Source organism: Canis lupus, chromosome 33 (genome assembly GCF_011100685.1).
Source record: "Canis lupus familiaris isolate Mischka breed German Shepherd chromosome 33, alternate assembly UU_Cfam_GSD_1.0, whole genome shotgun sequence".
Classification (NCBI taxonomy): Eukaryota; Metazoa; Chordata; class Mammalia; order Carnivora; family Canidae; genus Canis; species Canis lupus.
The window spans coordinates 31284572-31310569 of record NC_049254.1 but is presented as its reverse complement, the minus strand read 5'-3'; the positions used below and the strand labels follow the sequence as shown (position 1 = coordinate 31310569).

Here is a 25998-nt window from a genome sequence, read left to right as displayed (position 1 = left end):
AAATTAAAAAAAAAAAAAGGAACTCCACAGATAGGTTTCACAGGAGATTATATACAGTGGAAGATGAGCTTAATAAACAGGAATATAGATCAGTAGATAATATTCTACTTTTCTTTTTTTTTAAAGATTTATTTTTTATTTATTTATGATAGACACAGAGAGAGAGAGAGAGAGAGAGAGAGGCAGAGACACAGGCAGAGGGAGAAGCAGGCTCCATGCCGGGAGATGCGGGACTCGATCCCAGACTCCAGGATCGCGCCCTGGGCCAAAGGCAGGCGCGAAACCGCTGAGCCACCCAGGGATCCCCAATATTCTACTTTTCTGTGAAGCTTATCATTTCAGAAAAGAATATGAGACGTGTAGGACACAAGAGACTCTAACATGTGTAACTGAGTGCCCAGAAGGAAAGAAAAAGGCGAAACAATATTTAAGAGATAACTGCCAGGAATTTTGGAAACTGATCAAAGACATACCCTACATACCCCACATGTTGAAGAAACTCTACAAGTCCCAAGGAGGATGAATAAAACAGAAACCCTACCTACACATATAATAGTAAAACAGCTGAAAACCAGTCAAAGAAAAAAATGTTTTAAAAAGCAGAAGTGATTCAGTCAATCATCTAACTCTTGATTTCAGCTCAGGTCATGATCTCAGGATGGTGAGATCAAGCCCCACGCTGGGTGTGGAGCCTACTGGAGAATCTGTTTTTCCCTCTCCTTCTGCCCCTACCCTCTCCTCTCCTCTCCTCTCCTCTTTCTCTCTCTCCCTCCCCCACCTTTGAAAAAAAAAAGTAGAGAAAAAGATACATTATCCTTGAATAGCAACAATAAATCTAATAAAACTTGTAACAAATGACTTAAAAAACAAACAAAAGAACAAAAGATGATGAAATGACATTGTACTTTAAAAAAAAAAAACCAACCTACTATTCCATACTTCAGTAAAATAGCCTTCTAATATCAAAGAAAAACAAAGTTATTTTCATACAAAAACTGACATGGGGATCGCCTGGGAGGCTCAGCAATTGAGCATCTGCCTTCAGCTCAGGGCGTGATCCTGGAGTCCTGGATCAAGTTCCACATCGGGCTCCCTGCATGGAGCCTGCTTCTCCCTCTATGTCTCTGCTTCTCTCTCTGTGTCTCTCATGAATAAATAAAATCTTTAAAAAAAGAAAAAAAAAACTGACATGGCTCTTAGCCAGAAGATAAACCCTAAAAGAAATACCAAAGAGTGTCTTCAATTAAACGATAAATGTGCTAGGAAGTATCTTGTTTTTATCCATGCAAAACTATTACTTGACAATAACCAATAAAACCCAGTCTTTATTATCATATTAGTGCAAAACATTGACTCAAAAATCCAAGGAGGTGGGCAGCCTGGGTGGTTCAGTGGTTTGGCACCTGCCTTCGGCCCAGGGTGTGATCCTGGAGACCCGGGATCAAGTCCCACATCAGCCTCTCTGCATGGAGCCTGCTCCTCCCTCTGCCTATGTCTCTGTCTCTGTCTCTCCCTCTCTCTCACTAATAAATAAATAAAATAAATAAATAAATACAATGCAATACAATACAGTACAATACATACAAGGGAACCAGTTTTCACCTGAGCCTTCTGCTCAGGTCGTGATCCCAGGGTCCTGGGATAGAGCCCCCAAATCAGGCTCCCACTCCCCTGCTTCTGCTCTCTCTCTCTCTCAAATAAATAAATAAAATATTTTTAATTTAAAAAAATAAAATACATACAAAAACAAAGTTAAATCCTTGATATTAATCATCTAAGTGACTCTCTCCACTGCCTGCCTTGGATTAAACTGTTTTATCATGTTTTACATTTCAATACTGCACTGGGTTTTTTAGCAGTGAAAGTTTTTATATTTAAATGAGTATATCTGGGACATCACAGAAAATATAAAAACTGTAAAAGGAAAATTGACTACATTTCATTAAGGAATCCTGACTTATTTAAAAAATAATAATAAATTCCTTTAAGTAATCTCTATACCAAAGGTGGGACTTGAATTTACAACCCTGAGACCAAAAGTCACAAGCTCCACCAACTGAGCCATCTAGGTGCTCCCTGACTTACTTAAGATACAAATTACTTGGGACACCTGGTGGCTCAGCAGTTGAGCATCTGCCTTCAGCTCAGAACGTGATCCCAGAATCTGGGATCGAGTCCCACATCGGGCTCCTGCGAGGAGCCCGCTTCTCTCTCTGCCTCTCTCTGTGTCTCTCATGAATAAATAAATATAATCTTAAGAAAGAAAAAAAAAGATACAAATTACTACAAGATGGCAATCAATTCAACTCTTTCTATGAAAATTTCTTCATCTCTGGAATAGGAATAATGATATACTAATTTAACTCACATTTCTTCTCATTTAATGTCCAGATCCTCCTAGAGATACAATTCAAAGGAAAGAGACTTCACATAATCCCAAATAAACATATATATACTTCCTCACGGGAGTTTTCTTTCATGACCTCTCAGTTTACTTACCCTTTGCTCTGACATCATTCAGATATAAATCTTCAAGGCATCATGTCCTCCGTTTTGTTTTCTTCCTCTACTTTTGCTCACTCTACTTTCTTAAATACTCTACACATAAAATCTATAAATGGCTCTTTTTAAAGACCTATACTGCTTTACTTCTACAAAGTTCAATGAAGTTTGCCCATTTGTTTGCATTCTTTCTTAATCCACCAACTTAGACGATTTTCGTATATACAAGTAACATGCCTAATTCTAATTCTTCATGCATTCTAGACGCTCCCAACTAATAGTCTACTTCCACATGGGAAAGCCAGCATCTTTAACTAAATCATCCAAACTTCTTTTCAAGGACACAAGAGAAAGAGGAAAGGGAATTAGCATTAAGTGGGTTGTTCCCTATCTACTTCCGTGAAAGACAGTATTGTTCTCACTCACTGAGCCTGGGAAAAATTCAGAAATCTGCCCACAGATTTCACTACCAATAAATGAAAAAGACAGAAGTCCAACAGGTCATCTGTCTCCAGTGGTTGTATCCTTGGTCCATATTTACTACCCTAAAACAATGTTCTCCAGTATGAATTATGCTTTGCCTATCAACAGCACCAGAAACTTCCAGTTAAACACCGTAGGTTAGCCATACCCATTTACCTCCATTTTCTCCAAAAATCCAATTAAAATGACAGAAAAAAATTTTTTTAAAGCACTAATTCACAAAGACAAAGAAGAGAAGAGTAACAGTAGCAACACTATTCTGGAAACTGAAAGGCAGGTAAAAAAATGGGAACTCATTTAGACCAGAGAAAGCCAAAACCTAAGTCTTCAAAGTGCACTGGTAAAGCCAATTTGAAGCCAGAAGATTCAGAATACAGAATCCCAAGATGGTTACTGAATATATGCTGAACAATGATCTTGAGTAGTTTTCATGTGCTTATTGACCATTTGTATATCTTCTTTGGAGAAACGTTTATTCAAATCCTTGCCTGCTTTTTTTTTTTTAAGATTTTATTTATTCCTTCATTCATGAGACAGAGAGAGAGAGAGAGAGGCAGAGACACAGGCAGAGGGAGAAGCAGTCTCCATGCAGGGAGCCCGACGCGGGACTCGATCCTGGGTCTCCAAGATCATGCCCTGGGCCGAAGGTGGCGCTAAACCGCTGAGCCACCCAGGTGTCCCCCTTTGCCTGTTTTTAATCTGGATTATTTGCTCATTTTTATTGCTGAGTTGTAGAGTTCTTTATATTCTTTGGATACATATCCCTTACATAATTTGCAAATACTTCCTACCATTCTATACATCATCCTTTCACATTCTTTTTTTTTTTTTTAATTTTTATTTTTTTATTTATTTATGATAGTCACAGAGAGAGAGAGGAGAGAGAGAGAGAGAGAGAGAGGCAGAGACACAGGCAGAGGGAGAAGCAGTCTCCATGCACCGGGAGCCCGATGTGGGATGTGGGATTCGATCCCGGGTCTCCAGGATCGTGCCCTGGGCCAAAGGCAGGCGCCAAACCGCTGCGCCACCCAGGGATCCCATCCTTTCACATTCTTGATGTGTCCTTTGAAGCACAAAAGTTTTAAACTTTGATGAAATCGTATTTGCCAATTTTTTCTATACTTGCTTGTTCTTTAGGCATTGTACCTAAAAAAACCACTGCCTAATTCAAGGTAAATCTTTTGGAAACAAGACAATTCAAGTAAATATTTTGGGTACAAAGATTTACTCTTGTTTTCTTCTGAAAATTGTATAGTTTTAGCTCTTATATTTAGGTCTATGATCCCTTTTGACCTAATGTTCAGATAAGATCCAATACAGGGGTCTAACTTCATTCTTTTACATGTGGATGTCCAGTTGTTTACAGCACCACTTGTTAAAAAGACTATTCTTTCTCCACTGATTGTACTGGAACCCTTGTCAAAACCTGGTTTTTCATAAATTTAAGGGTTTCTGGACTCTATTCCATTGATCTATATATATCTTACTTAAATGCCAATTCCACACTGTCTTGATTACAATAGCTGTGTAGTGTTTTTAAAATGGGAAGTAAACCCTCCAACTTCGTTCTTTTTATGGGTTGTTTTGGCTATTCTGGTCACTTGCATTTCCATATGAATTTTAGGATGAACTTGCCAGACTTCAAAGAAATTAGCTGGAAATTTTGATAGGGGTTGCCTTTAGCCTATAAGGGAAGAGAATTTGGGGATATTGTAATCTTAACAATATTAAGTCTTCTGATCCATGAACATGAAATATCTTTCCCTTAATTTAGGTCTTTAATTTCTTTCAATGATGTTATATAGTTTTCACTGTACAATCCTTTTTTTTTTTTTTTACGATAGTCACACACACAGAGAGAGAGAGAGGCAGAGACACAGGCAGAGGGAGAAGCAGGCTCCATGCACCAGGAGCCTGACGTGGGATTCAATCCCAGGTCTCCAGGATCGTGCCCTGGGCCAAAAGCAGGCGCCAAACCGCTGCGCCACCCAGGGATCCCTGTACAATCCTATACAGTGTACAGTCTTGTACTTCTTTGGCCAGATTTATGCCTTTATATTTTATTATTGATGCCACTGTTCAATAGAATGATTTTCTTTGCTAGTACATAGAAATACAAATGACTTTTGTACACTGACCTTACATCCTGCTGGCTTGCTAAACTTATTAGCTCCAACAGATTTTTGGTGGATTCCTTAACATTTTCTATATACAAGATACATAATCTAAAAGTAGAGGGCAGCCCCAATGGCCCAGCAGTTTGGCACCACCTTCAGCCCGGGGTATGATCCTGGAGGCCGGGGATGGAGTCCGGTGTCGGGCTCCCTGCGTGGAGCCTGCTTCTCCCTCTGCCTGTGTCTCTGCCTCTCTCTCTCTCTGTCTTGAATAAATAAATAAAATCTTTTAAAAAATAAATAAAAGTAGAAATAGGGACACCTGGGCAGCTCAGGGTTGAATCTCTGCCTTTGGCTCGGGGTATGATTCTGGGGTCCTGGGATCAAGTCCCACATCGGGGTCCCCACAGGGAGCCTGCTTCTCCCTCTGCCTATGTCTCTGCCTCTCTATGTCTCTCATGAATAAATTAAATCTTTAAAAAAATAAAAGTAAAAATAGTTGTAGCACTACTTTTTTTTTTCTTCTTTTTAATATGGATGTCTTTTATTTTTCTTTCCTGCCAAACACTTTGGCTATTACCCCTACTACATTGTGGAATAGAAGTAGAGAGAGTGGACTTTTATTCACGGTTATAGGAGAAAACTTTTAGTCTTTTACTTTTAAATATGATGTTATATAGGAATGTTCCATACATGTTCTTTACCAAGTTAAGAAAGTACTGTATTCCTGCTTTACTAAATATTTTCACTATGGAAGTGTGTTGGATTGCCAAATGCTTGTTCTGTGTCTATTAAGATGATTATATAGTTTTTGTCCTTTATTCTACTTTCATTGGTATTTTGCATTCCTGGATAAATCCCATTTGGTCATGATGTACAATCTTTTTGATATGTTGCTATATTTGGCTTGCTAATATTTTGCTAAGGATTCTTGTATCTGTATTTATAAAGGATTATCAGTCTGTTGTTTTCTTGTGATATCTTTGGCTTTGGTAATAACACTGACCTCACAGAATGACTTGGAGATACCTCCTCTTCTATTTCATGGAAAAGTTTGTAAAGAATTATTGCTTACTGACCTTTAAACATTTGGAAGAATTCATTGGTAAAGCCATCTTACCCTGGGCTTTTCCTTTGGGGGAAGTTTTGTTTTTGTTTTTGTTGTTTTTTAAGTAGGCTCTACATCCGGATGGAGCCTAACAGGACACCTGAACCCACAACCCCAAGATCAAGACCTGAGCCAAGACAAAGAGTCAGATGCTGAACCAACTGAGGCACTTTTTTTTTTATTTAATTTTTTAAAGATTTTTTATTTGAGAGATCACAGAAGGAAAGGAAGAGGGAGAAGCAGGCTCACCACCAAGCAGAGCCCCACATGAGGCTTAATCCCAGGACCCTTAGATAGGACCTGAGCAGGAGGCACACAGTTAACCAACTGAACCACCTAGGAAGCTTTTGTCTTTTTAAAGATTTTATTTATTTATTTATTTATTTGAGAGAGAGAGAAAGCGCGACAGCATGAGTAGTGGGAAGGAGAAAAAAGAGCAGGGAGCGAGTCCAACACAGAGCGTCAGGATCCATCCCAGGACCCTGGGATCTTGACCTGAGCTGAAGGCAGACGCTTAACCAACTGAGCCACCCAAGCGCCCCCTAGAGGAAGCTTTTTGAGTATTAATTCAATCTCTTTATATATACATATACATGTAAAATTATATACATAAAATTATATAAATTATTTTATAAAATTATATATTTTATATATTTTTAGGTCTATTCAGATTTTCCATTTCTTCCTGAGTTGGTTTCAATAGATTGCATCTTTCTAGGACTATATCCATTTCATCTAGCTTATTGTCATAGAATTATTCACAATATTCTCTTATAACCCTTTGTATTTCTGTAGGACAAAAGCAATGTCCTCCCTTCCATTCCTGAATCTAGTCATTTGGGTCTTCTTTTTCTTTTCGGTCTAGCTGAAGATGTCAATTTTACTGATCTTTTTGAAAGACTAACTTTTGGTTTTATTACTTTTTCTCCTGTTCTTCTATTCTCTTTTTAAATTTCTGCTCTAGTCTTTATCTCCTCCCTCTTCCTGCTTTGAGATCACTTCACTAGTTCCTTTTTGTAGTTTCTTTCTATGGTTTGATTATGATTTGAGATGATTTTAACACAGATGTTTGCAGGTATAAATGTTCCTCCAGGCACTGCTTTAGCTGCATCCCATAAGTTTTATACATGGTTTTGTTTTTATTTGTCTCAAAGTATTTCCTTTTTTTAAGACTTTTTTTTTTTTTTTTTTTTTTGAGAAAGAGTGATCAAGAGAGAGTGTACAAGCTGGGGTAGTGGCAGGCAGAGGGAGAGAGAAGCACACTCCCAGCTGAGCAAGGAGCCTGAGATGATACCCAGCCCGTCCAGCCCAGGGCTGGATAGGCTGGATGCCAGGCTCCATCCAGGACCCTGGGATCCTGACTGGAGCCAAAGACAATGCTAACCAACTGAGCCACCCAGGGAACCCTGAAAGTACTTCCTAATTTCCTTTATGATTTCTTCTTAGATTCATTGGTTATTTCAGACTGTGTTACTTAATTTCCACATATTTCTGATTTTTTTGGATTTTTTTTTAAAGATTTATTTATTCATGAGAGACACTGAGAGAGAAAGAGGCAGAGACACAGGCACAAGCTGGCTCCCCGTAAAGAGCCTGTAGCGGGACCTGATCCCGAAACCCGGGATTAGGACCTGAGCCGAAGGCAGACGTTCAACCGCTGAGCCATCCAGGCGTCCCATGATTTTCTTGTTACTGATTTCTAGTTTCATTTCATGGTGGTCAAAGAACATATTTTGCATGGTCTCAAAACTTAAATTTACTGAAGCTTGCTTAATAGCCGAACATACAGTCTATGCTGAAAAATGTTTCACATGTACTTGAGAAGAATGTGAACTCACTTTTGTTGTATGACATGTTGTATAGATTATGTTTTAATTATATCTATTATACATCTATCATTTATTATGCACCTATTATTATCTTGTTGGCTTATTGTGTTATAACTCACATCTATTTCCTTGTTGATCTTCTCCTAATTGTTCCGCCCATTATTGAAAGTATTTATGTTTTCAACTCTTATTACTGAATTGTCTATTTCTTCCTTGAATTCTGTCAGTTTTTGCTTCAAGTATTTGGGGATCTGCTAAGTGAAAGTGTGTAGGTGTTAGGTCTTCCTGATGGATTGACCTTTTTATCATTATAAAATGTCCTTTATCTCTAGTAATTTTTATCTTAAGGTCTATTTTAAGTGATATTAGTATATGATTCCAACTCTCTTTTGGGTACTGTTTGCATGATTTATCTTTTTTATCCTTTTGCTTTCAACCTATTTGTGTCTTTGAATCTAAAGTATGTTTCCTGTATGAGTTCAAGCCCCACACTGGGTATAGAGAGTATTTAAAAATAAATAAATAAAAGCAAATTATCATTAAAAAACAAAAAGAAAAATACTCCTGGGTGCTCAGTCAGTTAAGCATCTGCCTTTGGCTCCAGTTGTGATCCCAGAGTCCTGGGATCAAGCCCTGCACCTGATTCCTGCTCAGCAGGGAGCCTGCTTCTCCCTCTCCCTCTGCCGCTCCCCCTGCTTGTGCTGTCAAATATGTTTTTAAAATATTTTTTAAAAATTTAAAAAAACTAAAGTATGTTTCTTGTAAACATACCTTTGTATGTAACAACACTGAAATTTTATAGAAGAAAAAGTTTTTAAAGAAATAAGGGCAGGAAGCCTTGGGTGGCTCAGTGGTTGAGTTTCCACCTTCAGCCCAGGGCGTGATCCTGGAGTCCCGGGATCGAGTTCCACGTCGGGCTCCCTGCATGGAGCCTGCTTCTCCCTCTGCCTGTGTCTCTGTGTCTCTGTCTCTCTCTCTCTCTCTGTGTGTGTCTCTCATGAATAAATAAATAAAATCTTAAAAAAAAAAAAAAGAAAAGAAAGAAGGGCAAAATACACCAGAATGGCATACCCTTTTCTGAAATTGAAGAAAGTACTACAAAAACACAATATTTAAGAATAGCCATTAAACTGGGGGGGGGGGGATCCCTGGGTGGCGCAGCGGTTTGGTGCCTGTCTTTGGCCCAGGGCGTGATCCTGGAGACCCGGGATCGAATCCCACATCGGGCTCCCGGTGCATGGAGCCTGCTCCTCCCTCTGCCTGTGTCTCTGCCTCTCTCTCTCTCTCTGTGTGACTATCATAAATAAATAAATAAAAAATTAAAAAAAATTAAAAAATAAAAATAAATAAATAAATAAATAAGAAAAATAAATTGGGGGGGGGGGAGACAAGGGAAAACTTGTCCCACCAGATATTACAACAGACTAGTTATGAAAAGTATTGTAACTAAAATATTAATGGTATTTGACAAATAGACAAATATATTAGTGAAAAAGAGTAGAACCCAGAAAAATATACAAAGGAGTGTGTGTGTGTGTGTGTGTGTGTGTGTAAATAATATTAACTATTCAATAAAAAGTGTTAGGACAAATGACTTCTATTAGGAAGAAAATAAAATTGAACTCTCTCAAAACTAAAATCCAGCTTTATTACAGGAAACTAAAAATTACTATGAAATGATAGAAAAATATCCTATAAATAATAATGGGATGGGGAGACTTTTCTAGGCAATACCCTAAAACCAGTTTTTAACTTTCTGTATGATTAAAAAAAAAAACACCATAAACCAACTTAATGCAAATTTAATTAACACAACTAAACCCTGTGGCTTGAGAGACAGCATAAAAAGAGTGAATTCACCAGGTCGAACATTTGAAAGTCCACCATTAAAAAAGTTAATTTTAACTTCTCAAGATATCAAGTTTGGGATTTCTTTTTTGAATTTTAAAAATGAAGATAATTCCTACTTCACAATATATTTTAATATTAAATGAGAGAATAGCCATAAAAGCATCTAGTATGAAATCTCTCTGAAAAAAAAAAAAAAAGAAATCTGTCTGCCATATTATAGCAGCTTGTTCTTCCTTATTTCAACTTAAATTGGTATTACACTAAATGAGGAATTACAAGCTGCAATGAGGAATAGCAGGATACCTGTATTTCAGTTCACAATAGATCTACTTAATAATTCCATTCTACCACTCCAGAAATGAAAGGATGTTTCCCCATATTCCTCGCCCTCTATGTTTGCCATGCATAAAGCATCAGTTGTTAAGTCTATCTGTTCTAAAGATGGAAGGTAAATTTGCGATTTAAGAGCAAAACATAACCTAAATAGATAGATAAATATTATATCAAAGTCCTTCACCCATTAAAACCTTTCTCCCCAAAAAACCTTTTTAAGATTTTTTTCCTAAGTTCTCCAATAAAGACCATATCTGAAACAAAATCTACAAATGAAAAAACTTTCAGAACGGCACACAACAAACAGTGTTAAGGATAAAACATAAATGTGCGTCAGGTAAAAACTAAAGTTTTGAAGACTTATAAATGCCAGTATTTTTATATTTGAACACTAGTTAGAGCAAAAATGTTTTACAATTCAGAAAGCACAAATTAATTCAGCTTTTTGTTTCAAACAAAATATTCGGGGATCCCTGGGTGGCTCAGCGGTTTAGTGATCCTAGAAACCGGGGATCGAGTCCCACATCAGGTTCCCCGCAGGGAGCCTGCTTCTCCCTCTGCCTGTGTCTCTGCCTCTCTCTCTGCATCTCTCATGAATAAATAAATAAAACCTTTAAAAATAAAATATTCACTTCCTGTGTGAACCACATGTTTAAATAAAAGCACAATTTTATTAAAATTTTATAAAATTTTAAAGACCAACTGCATATACAATTTAGGGTCCAAACAAATTCAAACTTGTTCAAACAAATGTTGATCAAAATGGAAAATTCCCACTTAAAAAAAGTATACTTAGGCACATGTACTTTCTGATAGATTTTTAGATGAACAAGATGTTGACCTTTAGACTGGTTTTTAAAAAACTAAATCTGGATGCACAAAATTACACAATGAAACGTGCCTTCCAATCTAAAAACAAAACAAACAAAAAAATGTTCATAGGAATGTAAACGTAACCATTGGCTTTATTCAAATTACTACAGACAATGCTGCAATAGCAACATCCTTCTCCCCCTATTTCATCAATCTCCCCTCCAATTTTCCTTTACAACCTAGCAGGACAATTAATGATTAAAACTTGAACACTGGTGAAATTTTTCTTCAGCAAGATCTGCCTTCTGCATCAATTCTACAACACCTAAGGCATGTCCCCATGCCAGACTTAAATGCCATAAGATTTGTGTATGAAGGAACATAAAAGTAAGAATTAGTTTAAAAGCAGCACAACAGATCAGAACCCCACAAGGAATAAATGGTGCAGCTGCCTTGCAATCAAAAAGCATAAACAGGGGGTAGCCCTGGTGGCTCAGCGGTTTAGCAGCCCAGGGTGTGATCCTGGGGACCCGGGATCGAGTCCCACATCGGGCTCCCTGCATGGAGCCTGCTTATGCCACACTCTGCCTCTCTCTCCTCTCTGTGTATTCTCATGAATAAATAAGTAAAATCTTTAAAAAAAAAAAAAAAAAAAAAGCATAAACAGGGCGCCAGGGTGGCTCAGTCAGTTAAGTGTCTGCCTTCGGCTCACATCGTGACCTCGCGGTGCTGGGATGGAGACCAGAGGCAGCCTCTCTGCTCAGCAGGGAGTCTCTTTTCCCTCTGCAGCTGCTCCCCCCACCCGGTCTATGCCCCTGCTCATGCTCTCCCACACTCTCTCTTAAATAAAATCTAAGATTTTTTTAAAAAGCAAAAACAAAACCAAAACCACTAACAAGCTCACCCCTCACAAATCTTCTGTTCTAATACGAAAGTTTCAACATATCACTCACAACATGCAGATACTCTTAAAAGTCAAGTTTCTCTTATACATGAAGCATATGGATAAAAGAATTCTAAAACATTATTTTCAAATGCTATACAAACTTACATAGAGACTGGAAAAATTAGGAATGTGAGCGATGAGACTTTTATTTCTTGGCATACTTCCATTGCAAATCATTTTTTTTTTAAGATTTTATTTATTTGACAGAGAATAAGAGAAAGAGCACAAGCAGGCAGAGCAGAAGGCAGAGAGAGGGAAAGAGAGAGGGAGAAGCAGGCTCCCTGCTGAGCAGAGTCAGACTCAGGAGGGGATCCCAGGACCCTGAGATCAAGACCAAGCCAAAGGAAGATGCTTAACTGATCTAGTCACCAGGGAGGCCCCCCTTCTATCGCAAATCTAATGCAGCTTTAAAAAAACGTATACCAGATACTGGAGTTCCTTCAAGCTTGACTTCTCTTCCCAATGTGCAGCCAACAATAACTGGAATACCAGAAGCAACGCTTGAAAAATCTCTAATACTGAATTAAAATAGAATATACTCAAGTTTAACAAAGTTCACCATAATATTCCATACGATCTAATCAGTATCTTTCCCTCTTATTTTATATTCAATGGTTCCTTTATTTCAAAAACAAAGACATCACAAGTTTCTGAACATCAGTGGCCACAAGTATTTCCATATCCCTTCTCTCAACTTGTTTTTTTTTTTTAATAAAACTTAATATGTGAAACAAATTGAGTATAAATCCACATTCTCCAGAGGAAAAATACTGTGCTGCTTCATTAAAAAAAAAAAAAAAAAAAAAAGCCAAGTCATATAAACAAAAATTCACGAAAAGCAGGGTTTTCTGAGGTATACTTTAAAAATCACTTCATCTGCCACAGTCTGCACTCCAACCTGAGAAGCTGTCCTAGGCAATCCATGCGTGTCCCCTCTGGGTCCTTTTAATTCACGTGGACCATAAAACTGTCAAAAAACGAATGCCAACAACCGCGATCAAACCAGATGCAGCTTTTTACAAACAACAGCTCTAAGCTGCGAATAAAATTAACACCCTCCTCCAAAGGAAAAAAAAAAAAAAAAAAGGCAAAACAAAACAAAATGTTCTTAGAAGTGGGAGTTCCTCGGTTTTACCAATTCTTTGCGTTTCACTGTAAAGGGAATGGGGAAATCCGTGGTAAGAAAGAGAACATGGGGCGGCCCGGGTGGCCCAGCGGTTAGCGCCGCCTGCAGCCCAGGGCGTGACCCCAGGGTCGTGGGATCGAGTCCCCCGTCGGGCTCCCTGCGTGGAGCCTGCTTCTCCCTCTGCCTCTCTCTCTCTCTATCTCTGGGTCTCTAACAAATAAATAAAATCTTTAAAAAAAAAAAAAAAAAAAAAGATGCGCACAGCTAGCTCCCAGAAGGATGCAGGCAAGCATCCCTGAGCGCCGCTCGGCCTGCAGCTGGGCAGGCTCGGACCCGGGGGCTCACCGGCTAACGCTCGTCCCAAGGCCCCCCTTACTCCCGAGCGGCCCGAGGGCAGCCGTACGAACGCGCCGGGAGATAGAACCCAGCAAAGGGGTCCCCTGGAAACCGCTCTGGAGCCCCGAGGGGCGCGCACCGGAGGCGGAGGCGGAGGCGGGGGCGCACGGGCTCGGGTCGCCCAGGGCTGCCGCTCGGCTCGGCCGACGGAGCCCGGCCCGAGGATGGAGCCCCGGGGCCGAGGACGCAGCCTGGGCCGAGGATGGAGCCCCGGAGCCGAGGACGGAGCCGAGGACCGAGCCCCGGGCCGAGGACCGAGCCCAGCCCAGCCGGGGACGGAGCCGCCGGGAGGAGGCAGGGCGCTCCCACTTCCGCCCCCCGCAGACCCGCCGGGCGGCCGGGCCCTGGACGGGGGGCGGGGGGTGCGGGCGCCGGGCCTCGTCGGCGGGGCCGGGGGCGGAGCGCAGGCAGGGCCGCGGCGGCGGGAGGAAGCGCGCCGGGGCTCGGGGCCTGGCAGGCCGCCGGTACCTGAAGCGGGGCGAGTCCTTGAGGCACTCCTCGAAGTCCACCGCCATCCTCATCCTGCCCCCGCCTCGTCGCCGGCCGCGCTGGGGGGGAAGCCGAGGGGGCCGCGGGCCGCGGCGCTGGGCACCCGGGCGGCGACTAGCGCTGCGCGGAGCGGCGGAGGGCGCGTCGCCCGCTGCTCATAGCCCCGCGCAGGCGGCGGCGGCGGCGGCGGCGGCGGCGGCTGGTCGGGCCCCAGGCCGGCCCCTCCTCCTCCCGCCCCCAGCCGAGCGCCGGCCGCAGGGAAGCCGCCCGGGAGTGACAGCCTCCGCCAGCCAGCCACGGGCCCGGCGGCCGGGGGGCGGGGCTTCCGGCGGCCCCGCCCCCGCGGGCGCCGCGGCAACGCAGCCGAGCGACGGCAGCGCGAGCCAATGAGCGGCGCGGTCGTGGGCGCGCCCCGCCCCCTCGCCGGGCGCGCAGGCGTGGTGGGGCGGGCCGCGCCGGTGGCTGGGAGGCCCGCGGAGGCTCCCCCGGAAGGAAGTCACGTGGCCGAGCGCGGCGCTTCCCTCGGAGGCCCCGCCCCGCCGAGCTGCCAGCGCGTGGGGCCGCGGGGCACGCCGGGAGCGGCGGGGAGGCGGCGGGCCGGGGGCGCTCGTGGCTCTCGTCGACGGCGTCTGCCGCGCAGGGGACCGCGGATCCGGTTTGCGGGGCGAGCGGGCCTCGCTCGGGAGGGTCCCGGCAGGTAGGAGAGGGGTCGCGCGGGGGGGGCGGGGGGGGCAGCCCCGAGACCTCCGGGGCTTTCCCCGGCTCGCAGGCGGCGGGTCGGACGGCCGGGCTCCCTGCCCCGTGGCCCGCGCCGCCCCCCTGCACACTCGCCCCCGGAGCCCTGCAGGCTGCCGGCGTCGGACCCAGCCTAAGATGCCAGTGGCCGGAGAAAAGGAAGAAAAGAAAAAAAAAAAAAAAAAAAAAAGCAGAAGAAGAAACCACGATGAACACACTATACCTGCGCAGCCCGGTGGCTCAGCGGTTAGCGCCGCCTGCAGCCCGGGGCGTGACCCCGGGTCTCGGGTTCGAGTCCCGCATCCCCGCGTGGAGCCCGCGTCTCCCTCTGCCTGCGTCTCTGCCCCCCCCCTCTGTGTCTCATGAATAAATAAGTAAATAAAATATTTTTTTAAAAAAACAAGCATTACACTTAAATGCAGCGCAAGCTGAAGCATGTCCATAAAACGCAACGGCAGCAGAGTGGCTGCGAGCGAGAGCCTGAAGGCAAAGAGATGGGAACGTCTGTGTGGCTGTAAAGTGAAGGGAAAGCGCTGATGGGATGCAGTTGCCCCGAAGCCGAACTAAGAAGTCCAAGGACACGAGGCCACGGAGAAGCCACGCCGGGAGCGGGGCTGCCAGCATCCCGGTACCGCTCTCTTCAGTGCTGTGGTCAAAGTCTAGGTGTAAGCCTCCCGGGGACGCCCGGTGGCCCAGCGGTTAGCGCCGCCTGCAGCCCGGGGCGTGACCCTGGAGACCCAGGATGGAGCCCCGCATCGGGGCCCTGCGTGGAGCCTGCTGCTCCCTCTGCCTGGGTCTCTGCCTCTCTCTCACTCTCTCTCTGTGTCTCTCGTGAGTAAATAAATTTTATAAAAAATAAATAAATGAATAAATAATAAATGTAAGCCTCCTCACTTCCACTGCCTCAAGTTTTACATAACCGTGTCGCCCGTCTGGCTAAGTGTAGCATGATGGGATGATGGTTTACATAACCAGAGCTTGCATCTTGATCTCCTTTTGCACCATTAGAAATTAACAGTATAAAAAGGAAAGGAAAAAAGAAAAGGAATAGTGTCATGTTGAGACGTTTCTGAGACTATACAAGCAGTATATATGTTTCTGCCTTGATTTTAAACTGGGTTTCTTTTTTTATTTTCTTTTTTTTTTTATAGAATTTTAGTTTTTTTTATTTTTTTTTAAGTTTTATTTATTTATGATAGTTACAGAGAGAGAGAGAGGCAGAGAGAGAAGCAGGCTCCATGCACCGGGAGCCCGATGTGGGATTCGATCCCGGGTCTCCAGAATCGCGCCCTGGGCCAAAGGCAGGCGCCAAACCGCTGCGCCACCCAGGGATCCCCTTTTTTTATTTTCTTAACCTTTTGTTTTAATTCTACTTAACAGGGCAGCCCAGGTGGCTCAGCGGTTTAGCACTGCCTTCAGTCCAGGGCCTGATCCTGGAGACCCAGGATCGAGTCCCACATCGGGCTCCCTGCATGGAGCCTGCTTCTCCCTCTGCCTGTGTCTCTGCCTCTCTCTCTCTCTCTCTCTCTCTGTCTCTCATGAATAAATAAGAAAAATTCTAAAAAAATAATAATAATTCTACTTAACACACAGCTGTTATATTGGTTTCGGATGTACAGTATAGTTATCGACACTTGCATATATCACCCTGTGCTCCTCAGGGCAAGTGCACCCCTTAGTCCCCATCACTAACCTATCCCCCCCACCCCACGATCAATTCGTTCCCTATAATTCAGAGGCTGTCTCTTGATCTCTCTCTCTTATTTTTTCTCTTTGCTTATTTGTTTTGATTCTTAAATTCCTTAAGGAATTCTTAAGGAGTTTAAGAAACATACTTACAGGGATCCCTGGGTGGCACAGCGGTTTGACGCCTGCCTTTGGCCTGGGGCACGATCCTGGAGACCCGGAATCGAATCCCACGTCGGGCTCCCGGTGCATGGAGCCTGCTTCTCCTTCTGCCTGTGTCTCTGCCTCTCTCTCTCTCTCTCTCTCTGTGACTATCATAAATAAATTAAAATTTTTTTAAAAAATTTAAAAAAAAGAAACATACTTACATACTTAAATGTATAAGTGAAATCATATGGTAATTTGGTTTCTTTTTTAAATTACATATGCCTCTGGGCAGCCTGGGTGGCTTAGCACCGCTTTCAGCCCAGGTTGTGATCCTGGAGACTGGGGATCAAGTCCCAGGTCAGGCTCCTTCCCTGGAGCCTGCTTCTCCCTCTGCCTGTGTCTATCATGAATAAATAAAATATTTAAAAAAAATAAATTGCATATGCCTGGAATCTGCACAGCTTCTTTTGATAACTGGAAACTATTGACAGTTAAGCTTTCAGTGTCCTCAGACATTTCAGTTGGTCAAGCCAACCTCTGCCGGACTTACACCTTCTGTGTCAAATTTAGAAAGAGAGTTGGCCATTTCTACATTTAATTGTATTCCAAATGCATGACAACTAATCTGTGTGTAAGATAATATTGTTTCAATGCTTCAACACAATGTAACCTTTTAGAAAAGGCCTAATATGACACTTTGAGATTCAAATTAAAATTCAGCTGTATGCCACTTTCAATGAAAGTAACTCAAATAAGCTAATTGTCAATAATGAACATTTTCTTAATGTGGACAGCTAAATGTATGTACATCCAGTCAGTGATAACACTGTCAAAAAATTTTTTTCTGCCCTGTGGTAAAGCAAGCACACGGGGGTTGTCAATTGTAGGATATGTTCTAAATTAAGAAATATTAGAAGTAGGGGTGCCTGGGTGGCTCAGTCAGCTAAGCGTCTGCTTTCGGCTGAGGTCGTGATCCCTGGATTGAGCTCTGCGTCGTCGGGCTCCCAGCTCAGCGGGGAGTCTGCTTCTCCCTGTCTCCCTGCCTGCTGTTACCCTTGCTGCTGTGTCAAATAAAGACTCTAACTGCAAACTGCCTGCTTCTCCTTTAGAATTTGGCCTTTATGGGTGTGGCTCTGTTTACGTATGAAACATTTCCTTTTCATGTGTTTCATTTCAGAGGTGCGGCTCAAATGCCACCTCTTTCAGGAAGCCTTCTCAGTTTGCTGAAATACAGACATCTCTTTTCAACAGGCAGTGAGAATTAGTAAGGGATATAAATGATCAAACCTTAAATCTCACAAGTGTCTTCTCCCCAGACCTCCCAATACCTTCCTCCAAAACCTCTGGAACCCTGTATGCCCATAGTCCATCCTTCCCAGGACACTTTGGATTGTCTCTGAGCATACTTTTTTTTTTTTTAAGATTTTATTTATTTAGAGTGTGAGTGGCAGGGGCAGGGGGAGGCAGGGGGGTGTGCACACAAGCAAGAGGGAGAGAGAATCCCAAGTAGACTCTGAGCTGAGCACTGAGCCCATCGTGGGGCTCCATCTCACAACTCTGAGATTATGACCTGAGCCGAAATTAAGAGTCCACTGCTCAACCAACTGAGCCACCCAGGGGCCCCTCTGTGAGGATACCTTTTTTTAGATATTTTATTTATTCATGAGAAACACAGAGAGAGAGGCAGAGGGAGAAGCAGGCTCCACGCAGGGAGCCCAATGTGGGACTCAATCCCGGGACCTGGGGTCATGCCCTGGGCCGAAGGCAGATGCTCACAGGCATCCCATGTGAGGATACTTTTAACTGTATGCTCTTCAGTAGAAGTTGTTTACTACCCCTTCCCTGATCCACCTTGGCCAGGATACTTAGCAAGAATCTAACTCTTGAGAACTTATAATTGACATTCCACCTTCATACAAGAACTTATTTTGGGGGTGGCTAATGTCATCTCGCTACACTACTGTCTTACTGTCCTCATTGCTATTCTCTACCAGTTTCCCACTCAATCGCTGACTTAGCCTGGCTCAGTGCATTGCAAATTATGTCAAGAACCAGGCGTTTTGATGAGGGTAGCTGTGGGTAGCTTCTGGAACTGGGAAGCCGAAGAACCCACACACCTGTGGGAACTGGTTTCCCTCCCCTAGTGGCTCTATCCTCAGTTTTTCTCACCAACTGCCCAAGTCTCACCAGGTATCCACTCTGCTCTGTGTGGGTTCTGTTCCCCTGTGAGCCTGGCCTGGATACAATCCTCATTGCTACTGGTTCCTTCAACAAGTTGGTTGTCAGACAGCTACAGGGGCCAAGCAGATAATGTAAGTGAATGAAGCTGGCCAGGTGTAAGCAGTATGCGGGGCGGGGGAGAGGCAAGGTGAAGGTGAAGGGGCAAGCGTATGCCCTGTGTACTGCTCAGCTCCAGTATGTTTTTGCCATATCAAGCCTTCAGATTTTATAAGAGAAGCCAAACAGCTAGATTTTAATGTGAATCCTCCCCAATTTTCAAATGTTGGCAACACTTTCAAAATACTAGAAAACATTACGCAGGTCAGAAAAATAAATTTCAGGGCCACTATGCAATTCATATATTTTTGACAATTCTTTTTTTTTTTTTTTTTTTTTGACAATTCTTGATGTATCCTTTCAACCTATGCTCCTGGAGCTTATCACTTTAATCTGTTTCCTAATTCCCAGATCCCAGGAGAAAACAGATTAACCCAGCTCATCCTTCATGACAGGTCACACAGGTCCACAGTGAGCAAATAGGAGGGTCGGATTACCCAATTTAATCATCCGTACAGGAACGGGGATCAGGACGGAGGCTGCAGGACAGGTGACTGACTAGTAGACAAGGCAATTTCCCTAAAAGAGAGTATCAGGGATGTGGTCCCATAAGACACAGCTAGTAAACCCATGTTTGCCTTCTGACTCACGGTCCTCCACCCCAACTCCTGCCACCAGCTAAGGTGATTTCAACATTCACTTATTCTTTCTTCATTTAATAATGTCCATTAAGCAGATATGCAGGTCAGTCACAAAGCAGGCTCTGAGGTCTACAGGTGAAATAAACAGTGTTTCCCCTCTAGAGCCCGGGGAGCGACTCATACGGTCATTTCTTCTGTAGGAGGAACTAGGGTTCTGGTATCTTCCAGACATCAGGAATCTTGAAAAAGTAAGAACCAAGAGAAAGTGAGGAAGGTTTTCCCAAGGACCTTTAGTCGCAGTTCCAGAAGTAAACGGTGACCAGACACAAAGCATTTTGCCACCCTAAGGAATTCTATCTTAAGGCTACGGGAAGCCATCGGAAGAACTTAAGCCTGGAGTAACACAATTCAGTTTGAATTTTAAAAGAGAGTGTATCCAGGGGGCGGAGCTATGAGGACTGAGACCAAAAACACTGTTAGCAGCTGAGAGGTTTTCAACCAAGACCTTTGCAATCAAAAGATGTTTAGGCAACAAAATCAAAAGGATCTGATGGTCCACCAAATGTGAGGGAGTAAAACAAGATAAGCTCCTACAGGTTTTCAAGCTGGAGAATGACTGGTGGGACGCGGTACTATCCATAAAGAGAAGAAAGTTTATCTCTGTCTCCTGTCACTTCAGGGGCACCTGGTGGGTTAGTTGGTTAAGCATCTGCCCTGGGTTCAGGTCATGATCCCAGGATCCTGGGATTGGGCTCACATCCCGCTCCCTGCTCAGCGGGGACTCTGCTTCTCTCTCTGTCCCTGCTCCTGTTCTCTCTCTCTCTCTCTCTCAAATAAGTAAATAAATAATCTTAAAAAAAAAAAAAAGTCACTTCAAACGGTCCTTAAATGTCCCCACCTTAAACCTCGTCTCACCCAGCACATTCCATACACAGACAGGCTCAACCTCAGATGTCTCCCGCTGAGGCACTCGCATACGTTCACTTCACACTCCCAACCGCACCCCAGGACCCCATCTCCTAGGCCGTTGGATCCACCTGTCCTGTCTTCAACAACTCGGGGGGCTTCCTCCGCCCGCAGAGGGCTTGTCTCAGCCCGTGCGAGAGCTGCTGGCGGCCTGTGCCGGGCGCTGCCCCCGCCGGCTGGGCCTCCTCCCTGCCCCCGAGCTCCTGTCCATTATTTAAAACTTGGCTCAACCGGAATCTCCCCGGGTGCTCCGCTCACAGTGCTCACAGTGACGTGCCGGCTCCCTGTGTCCTGGGCCTTCTCTCACCTGCTGTACCTGACTAGTAGCAGAGACTTCGGTATTAGAAGTTGAGATTTTTATGCCCAGATTATCTTCAGCCTGGCACGTCTGGGTAGAGCCTTTATTTCCGTCTTTGTGGCTCTAGAAGCGAGCCCAGTGGCTGGCACTTAGTGTCTGGTAAAGGGATAAATGGATGTTCTCTCTCTCCAGAGTGAGCTTTTCCTTACTCACATCCGCATGATTACTTGTGCACGTGCATGGATTTCTCCAGAGATGACGAGCTCAGAGAATGATGCTCATGTGTCGGGGTGATCCGAGGTCATGTGAGATACACACGACAGTGCCCGACAGTGCCTGGCTCCATATGTAACAGAATCCCCTGGAGAGGTTTGCTGTGCTTGTTTTAATATGGATTCGTGGGCTAAGTCGTATTTTCCAGAGGGGGTGCCGGGCAAGCGTCGCACGCGGCCTTCACTGAAACTCAGCAAACGCTAGTGTTCATTCTGTAACTCCAGGATCTGGCACAGACACTGGCAGTGTAGTAGGAGCTCACTAAGAATAGGAGATTGAACTGGAACATATAATGTTTTCAGTGTTTAGAATATAACATTTTTTTACATCTAACAAGCCACGGGTTTGAGGTAAAAGATAGATTTAGGTTAGAGGGGCCCAGATCACAACTTAATGCTCAGCCTCTCACTGCTGGCTGTGTATTCAGTGAGCCCTCTCCTGCTCCTCCTGCCTTCCACCCCCTTCCCACCCTCCTGCATGCTTCACGCAGTGGGAGGCTCAGTCTGCGCCCAAGTACCATCCCCGGGGGCCCGAAACACGGTGTTTCTAAGCAGTTGCTTCCTAACGTTTTGATTTGGCTGTGGCCTGCTTCTGAGCTCTCCTGCGCGTCTCCCCCACGTTGCACCCACCTTCCAAGCCCCAGCGCCACCGTTCATTGAGGCCTTCACATCTGGCTCACCAACACACAGCCTTCCCCGCCCGGGGACCAGCCTTCCTCAGTCCTCGGCAGGATTACTGCTGCTCACACTCATGCTCCAGAATGCGCTCCAGAGGTCAGGGCTCCAGGAAGCCTCCCTTCCGGATTTGGCCCCCCGGCCGTGCTCCCAATACACAGCGTTCCTCCTCCGCAGGCCGCGGCCCACAGGCTCACAGGCGGGAACTGGCCCCGTGATCTGTGTGACCCCCGTGCGGCCCAGCGCGCAGCTCCGAGTAGACGCAACACAAGTGTGTGTTGAAGGAGTTTATCTCCAATCCTCTTCCCACACCTTATGCTCAAGTGACGACAAACTGCTTATAGTTCCCCAGGTGTACCGTGCCGTTTCCCGGGCCCCTGCATGTGCTACCTCATGCTGCTTCCTAACCTGCCCCCTCCTCCCCACTCCACATACCCGTGTTATGTGTGTGTGCGTGAGCTCATGCTATCTGGAAATACAGAGCATAAAGAATAATACATGCCTTGTACCCACTGCCCAGGTTATGAGACAGAACGTTCCCAACACTAAGTTCCTCCCGGATTGTCTCATTACCTCCCTCTCAGAAAATATCTTGAATTTTGCATTTGTTACTCCCTCACTTTGTGTTCCACTTGTATTTGTCTCCCCAAATAACATACTGTTTACTTTTGTAGGATATTTTAACTTTACATATGTCCTCCTGTACTTTTTTTTTTTAGCTCAAAATCATGTTTATGGAGTTTACCCATATTGATGTCTATAATTCTAGATCATTCTAGATCATTCATTTTCACTGCAGTATGAATATACTTTATCCATTCCCCCTGTGAATTTAAGTTGTTTACAGTTGTTTTCAGAAACAATGCTGCTGTAAGCATTCTTGTCTCTAAGTCTGGGGCCCTAATCTGACATGAGTGGTGTCCTTCTAACAAGAGGAAGGGACAGCAGGGATGCACGTGCACACAGATATGCGCACATTTACAAGAATAGCTGCAGGGCACATACCTAGGAGTGGAATTGCTGAGCCACGGAGCATGTAGACCCTGGAGATAGCTCATGGCCAAGTGTTAAACCGCTGTCTTACCTCCACCCCGCGTGGGCCCCGTTACTCCTTACCCTCTCTGATATGTGGTGCTGCCAAATGTTTTGATTCTTGCCGATCTGATGGTATAAACATCATCTCATTGAGTTTACAACTTACATATACAAGGTTTCCTTATTGATGAGGTTGAACAGCTTTTTGCATGCTATTGGCCACGTGTGTGAAACGTTTAGTCGTGTCTGTCTTGCCCAGTCTTTATTAGAGTTATTTTTTCTTTACTTGCAGAACATCGTTATATCTTTTGTCAATTATGTGTTACAACTATCTTCTCTCAGTTGTGGATGCTGTTCTTTCTATATGGTGATTTTTAATAACGAGAAGTAATTACTTTTAATGTAGCCAAATCTATCTTTTTGTTTATGATTTGTGCTTTCTGTATTTGAGGGAACCTTTCATACCCTGAAATCATGAAGACATTCTCTTATACGAGCTTCAAAATTTTGTTCCTCTCGTGTAAATCTTTAATCCCACGTGGGCTCAATATTTGTGAATAGTGCAAGATAGCTACCTTAAAATATATATATATATACTGAGAGCTCACTGTCTCAGGGCTGTGCACTCAACACTCCATCCTGATAGATTACTTTGTTTACACATCTATGTTCCCTTATTAGCCCTTAATCCGTGTATATTCACAGTCTAGCAGAGTTCCTTGCATTAACATCCAATACATGTTGAGTTTGCAAATGTACTCTAAAATCCATAACATTATCTGAGCTAGAAGGAACCTAAAAACCGTGTTGTGTCCAGCTCCTTTATTTTATAGGTGAGGAAATGAAGGCCCAGTGAGTGAGTGATCTGTGCACTTATGAGACCAGGTGGGGATTCAGTGCCCAGGGCTCAGAAACCCTGTTTCCTGTTTCTCCTAAAAGCACCAAGTCCAGCTCCACTTACCATGGTCATCTAGGACCTGAACTAAGTCAAGGGCCAGTTGGCAAAGACAAAGAGGGGCACTGAAATCTGCCACAGTGGCAAAGGATTAATGTAATTAATCCTGACAAATCAGAAAGAAAAAGACCAGACCAAGAATGGTTATATTAAAAAGTGGAAGAAATGCAAAAGGGCAAAAAAATTTTGAATTCAGAAATCGAACACATGCAAGTTAGAAAGATACACTTGTCCTCCCCTCTCAGATGGTACAGATAGAAAAGAATGCCTTAGGAAATGGTCCGTTGGAGTATAAACTTCCTGAGAAGCAAAAAAAAAAAGCCGGCTGTTTTGCTCACCACTATTCTCCTATCAAGTGGCACAGGCCTGGCAGATAGTTGGAGCTCAATTACTATTTAATATTAAATACATTGGGATCCCTGGGTGGCGCAGTGGTTTGGCGCCTGCCTTTGGCCCAGGGCGTGATCCTGGAGACCCGGGATCGAATCCCACGTCGGGCTCCTGGTGCATGGAGCCTGCTTCTCCCTCTGCCTATGTCTCTGCCTCTCTCTCTCTCTCTCTCTGTGTGACTATCATAAATTAAAAATAATAATAATAATAATAATAATATTAAATACATGACTAGCACTTATGTGCAGTTATGAGATGGGGCTTGCTTTACATGAAGCAGGCAAATCCCAGCCCACGGCCTGCCTTCTGGCACACACAACACAGGAGGAAATGCCTATTCTTCCAAAGAAGCATGGCTGGCGATGCTACAAGTTCTGAGAGCTCTGGCTCACGAGAAGATAAACTAGTTTCAAAAAGGAAACAGGAAACATGTATAAGGGGAAATTTTTAGTAAGAATTGGTGACACTGTGCAGACAGAGGTTCTCATAAGCTGATAGTAGGAGCATAGAACTTTTTTGGACATTTAGGCCCATAGGTATCAAAAGGCTAAATAGGTGTATCAATTCGAAAAACACAGGACTTATATACATATGCAGGTTAGCTGCAGTGTTGTTCCCAGAGGAAAAAAGGATATATCCTAAGTTTTTTACTAATACATTGGTTGAATAAATCACAATATATTCATACAGTAGAATACTATGTAACTTACTACGTAAGTTACTCTTGGGGAAAAAAAAAAGGAAAAAAATCCAGTGCTAGGAATGATTGATTATATGTTTTGTTTCACTCCTTTATCTCTTCTTTTGTTGTAGACAGTTATATATATTTTAAGGTTTTATTACTTTTTTAAAGATTTGTTTATTTTTTTTAGGTTGGGGGGAGGGCAGAAGGAGACGGCGAGAGAAACCCTAAGCAGACCACTGAGCACTGAGCACTGAGCACTGAGCACTGAGCTGTCCTGGGGCCCAGTCTCAAGCCCTGAGATCAAGACCTGAGCCAAAACCAAGAGTCAGAAGCTCAACCAACTGGGCCATCCAGGGGCCTCCTAAATATTTTATTTTTGAGTAATCTCTACATGCATTGTTGGGCTCAAACTCATAACCCCAAGATCAAGAGTCACATGCTCTTCCAACTGAGCCAGCCAGGCGCTCCTTATATTACTATTACAATCAGAAAAACTTTTTTTCAGATTAATTATTCCAAAAATAGTATATCCTGAAGAGTTTCAAATTTTATCTATTTGTTTTAATTATTTATATCCTGCATATTTCTTGAATTGAAAATATTAAATAATAAGGCAATTAAAATGAAAGTTTAAAACAATTAACACCTTACAGGGAAGAGAATAAAAAGTAATGCCAAAAACCTAGGTTTTGTTTTGGACAAGGCTAATTGTTCTAATTAGTGAAAGAAAGAATTCAAAGTAGCCTGTTAAGAAAGATATTTTCTCAAGTTCCAGGAGGAATTGCTACAAGCCTAATTTCTATTCCTGTTAGCCAGCTAAGCAGCTCTTCCACTGAAGTCTGTCTCAGATGCTGAATCCACAGCTTGAAAAGTGCTTATACATGAGGATGTGGTATGGTCTCACAGAACATTCCAGCACTTCCTTTTGGTGGGCACCAAAACATATACCCTATTATCTTTGCTTTTATTTTATTTTATTTTTTTTAATTTTTATTTTATTTATGATAGTCACAGAGAGAGAGAGAGAGAGAGAGAGGCAGAGACACAGGCAGAGGGAGAAGCAGGCTCCATGCACCGGGAGCCCGATGTGGGATTCGATCCCGGGTCTCCAGGATCGCGCCCTGGGCCAAAGGCAGGCGCCAAACCGCTGCGCCACCCAGGGATCCCTATCTTTGCTTTTATTAAGAAAATTTGGCATTCCCAAACATGAAAATGAAGTTTAAATTGAAATATTTGGGGACTCTAG

General features: G+C 43.6%; 1 protein-coding gene across 6 annotated transcripts in view; it reads right to left on the bottom strand.

The window, feature by feature from the left end:
• Window positions 1–14106, bottom strand: part of ACAP2 (ArfGAP with coiled-coil, ankyrin repeat and PH domains 2) — a 128470-nt gene extending 114364 nt beyond the window's left edge. For 3 of the 6 annotated variants that reach the window (XM_038583224.1, XM_038583226.1, XM_038583225.1), the window contains exon 1: window positions 13970–14103. In XM_038583224.1, the coding sequence (XP_038439152.1) occupies window positions 13970–14022 (53 nt within the window). In that variant the 5' untranslated portion in view covers window positions 14023–14103. Of the gene's footprint in view, window positions 1–13969 lie in introns of all 6 variants that reach the window. The other 3 variants (XM_038583230.1, XM_038583229.1, XM_038583228.1) reach the window with 3 other exon arrangements.
• Between the last annotated feature and the right edge of the window lie 11892 nt (window positions 14107–25998).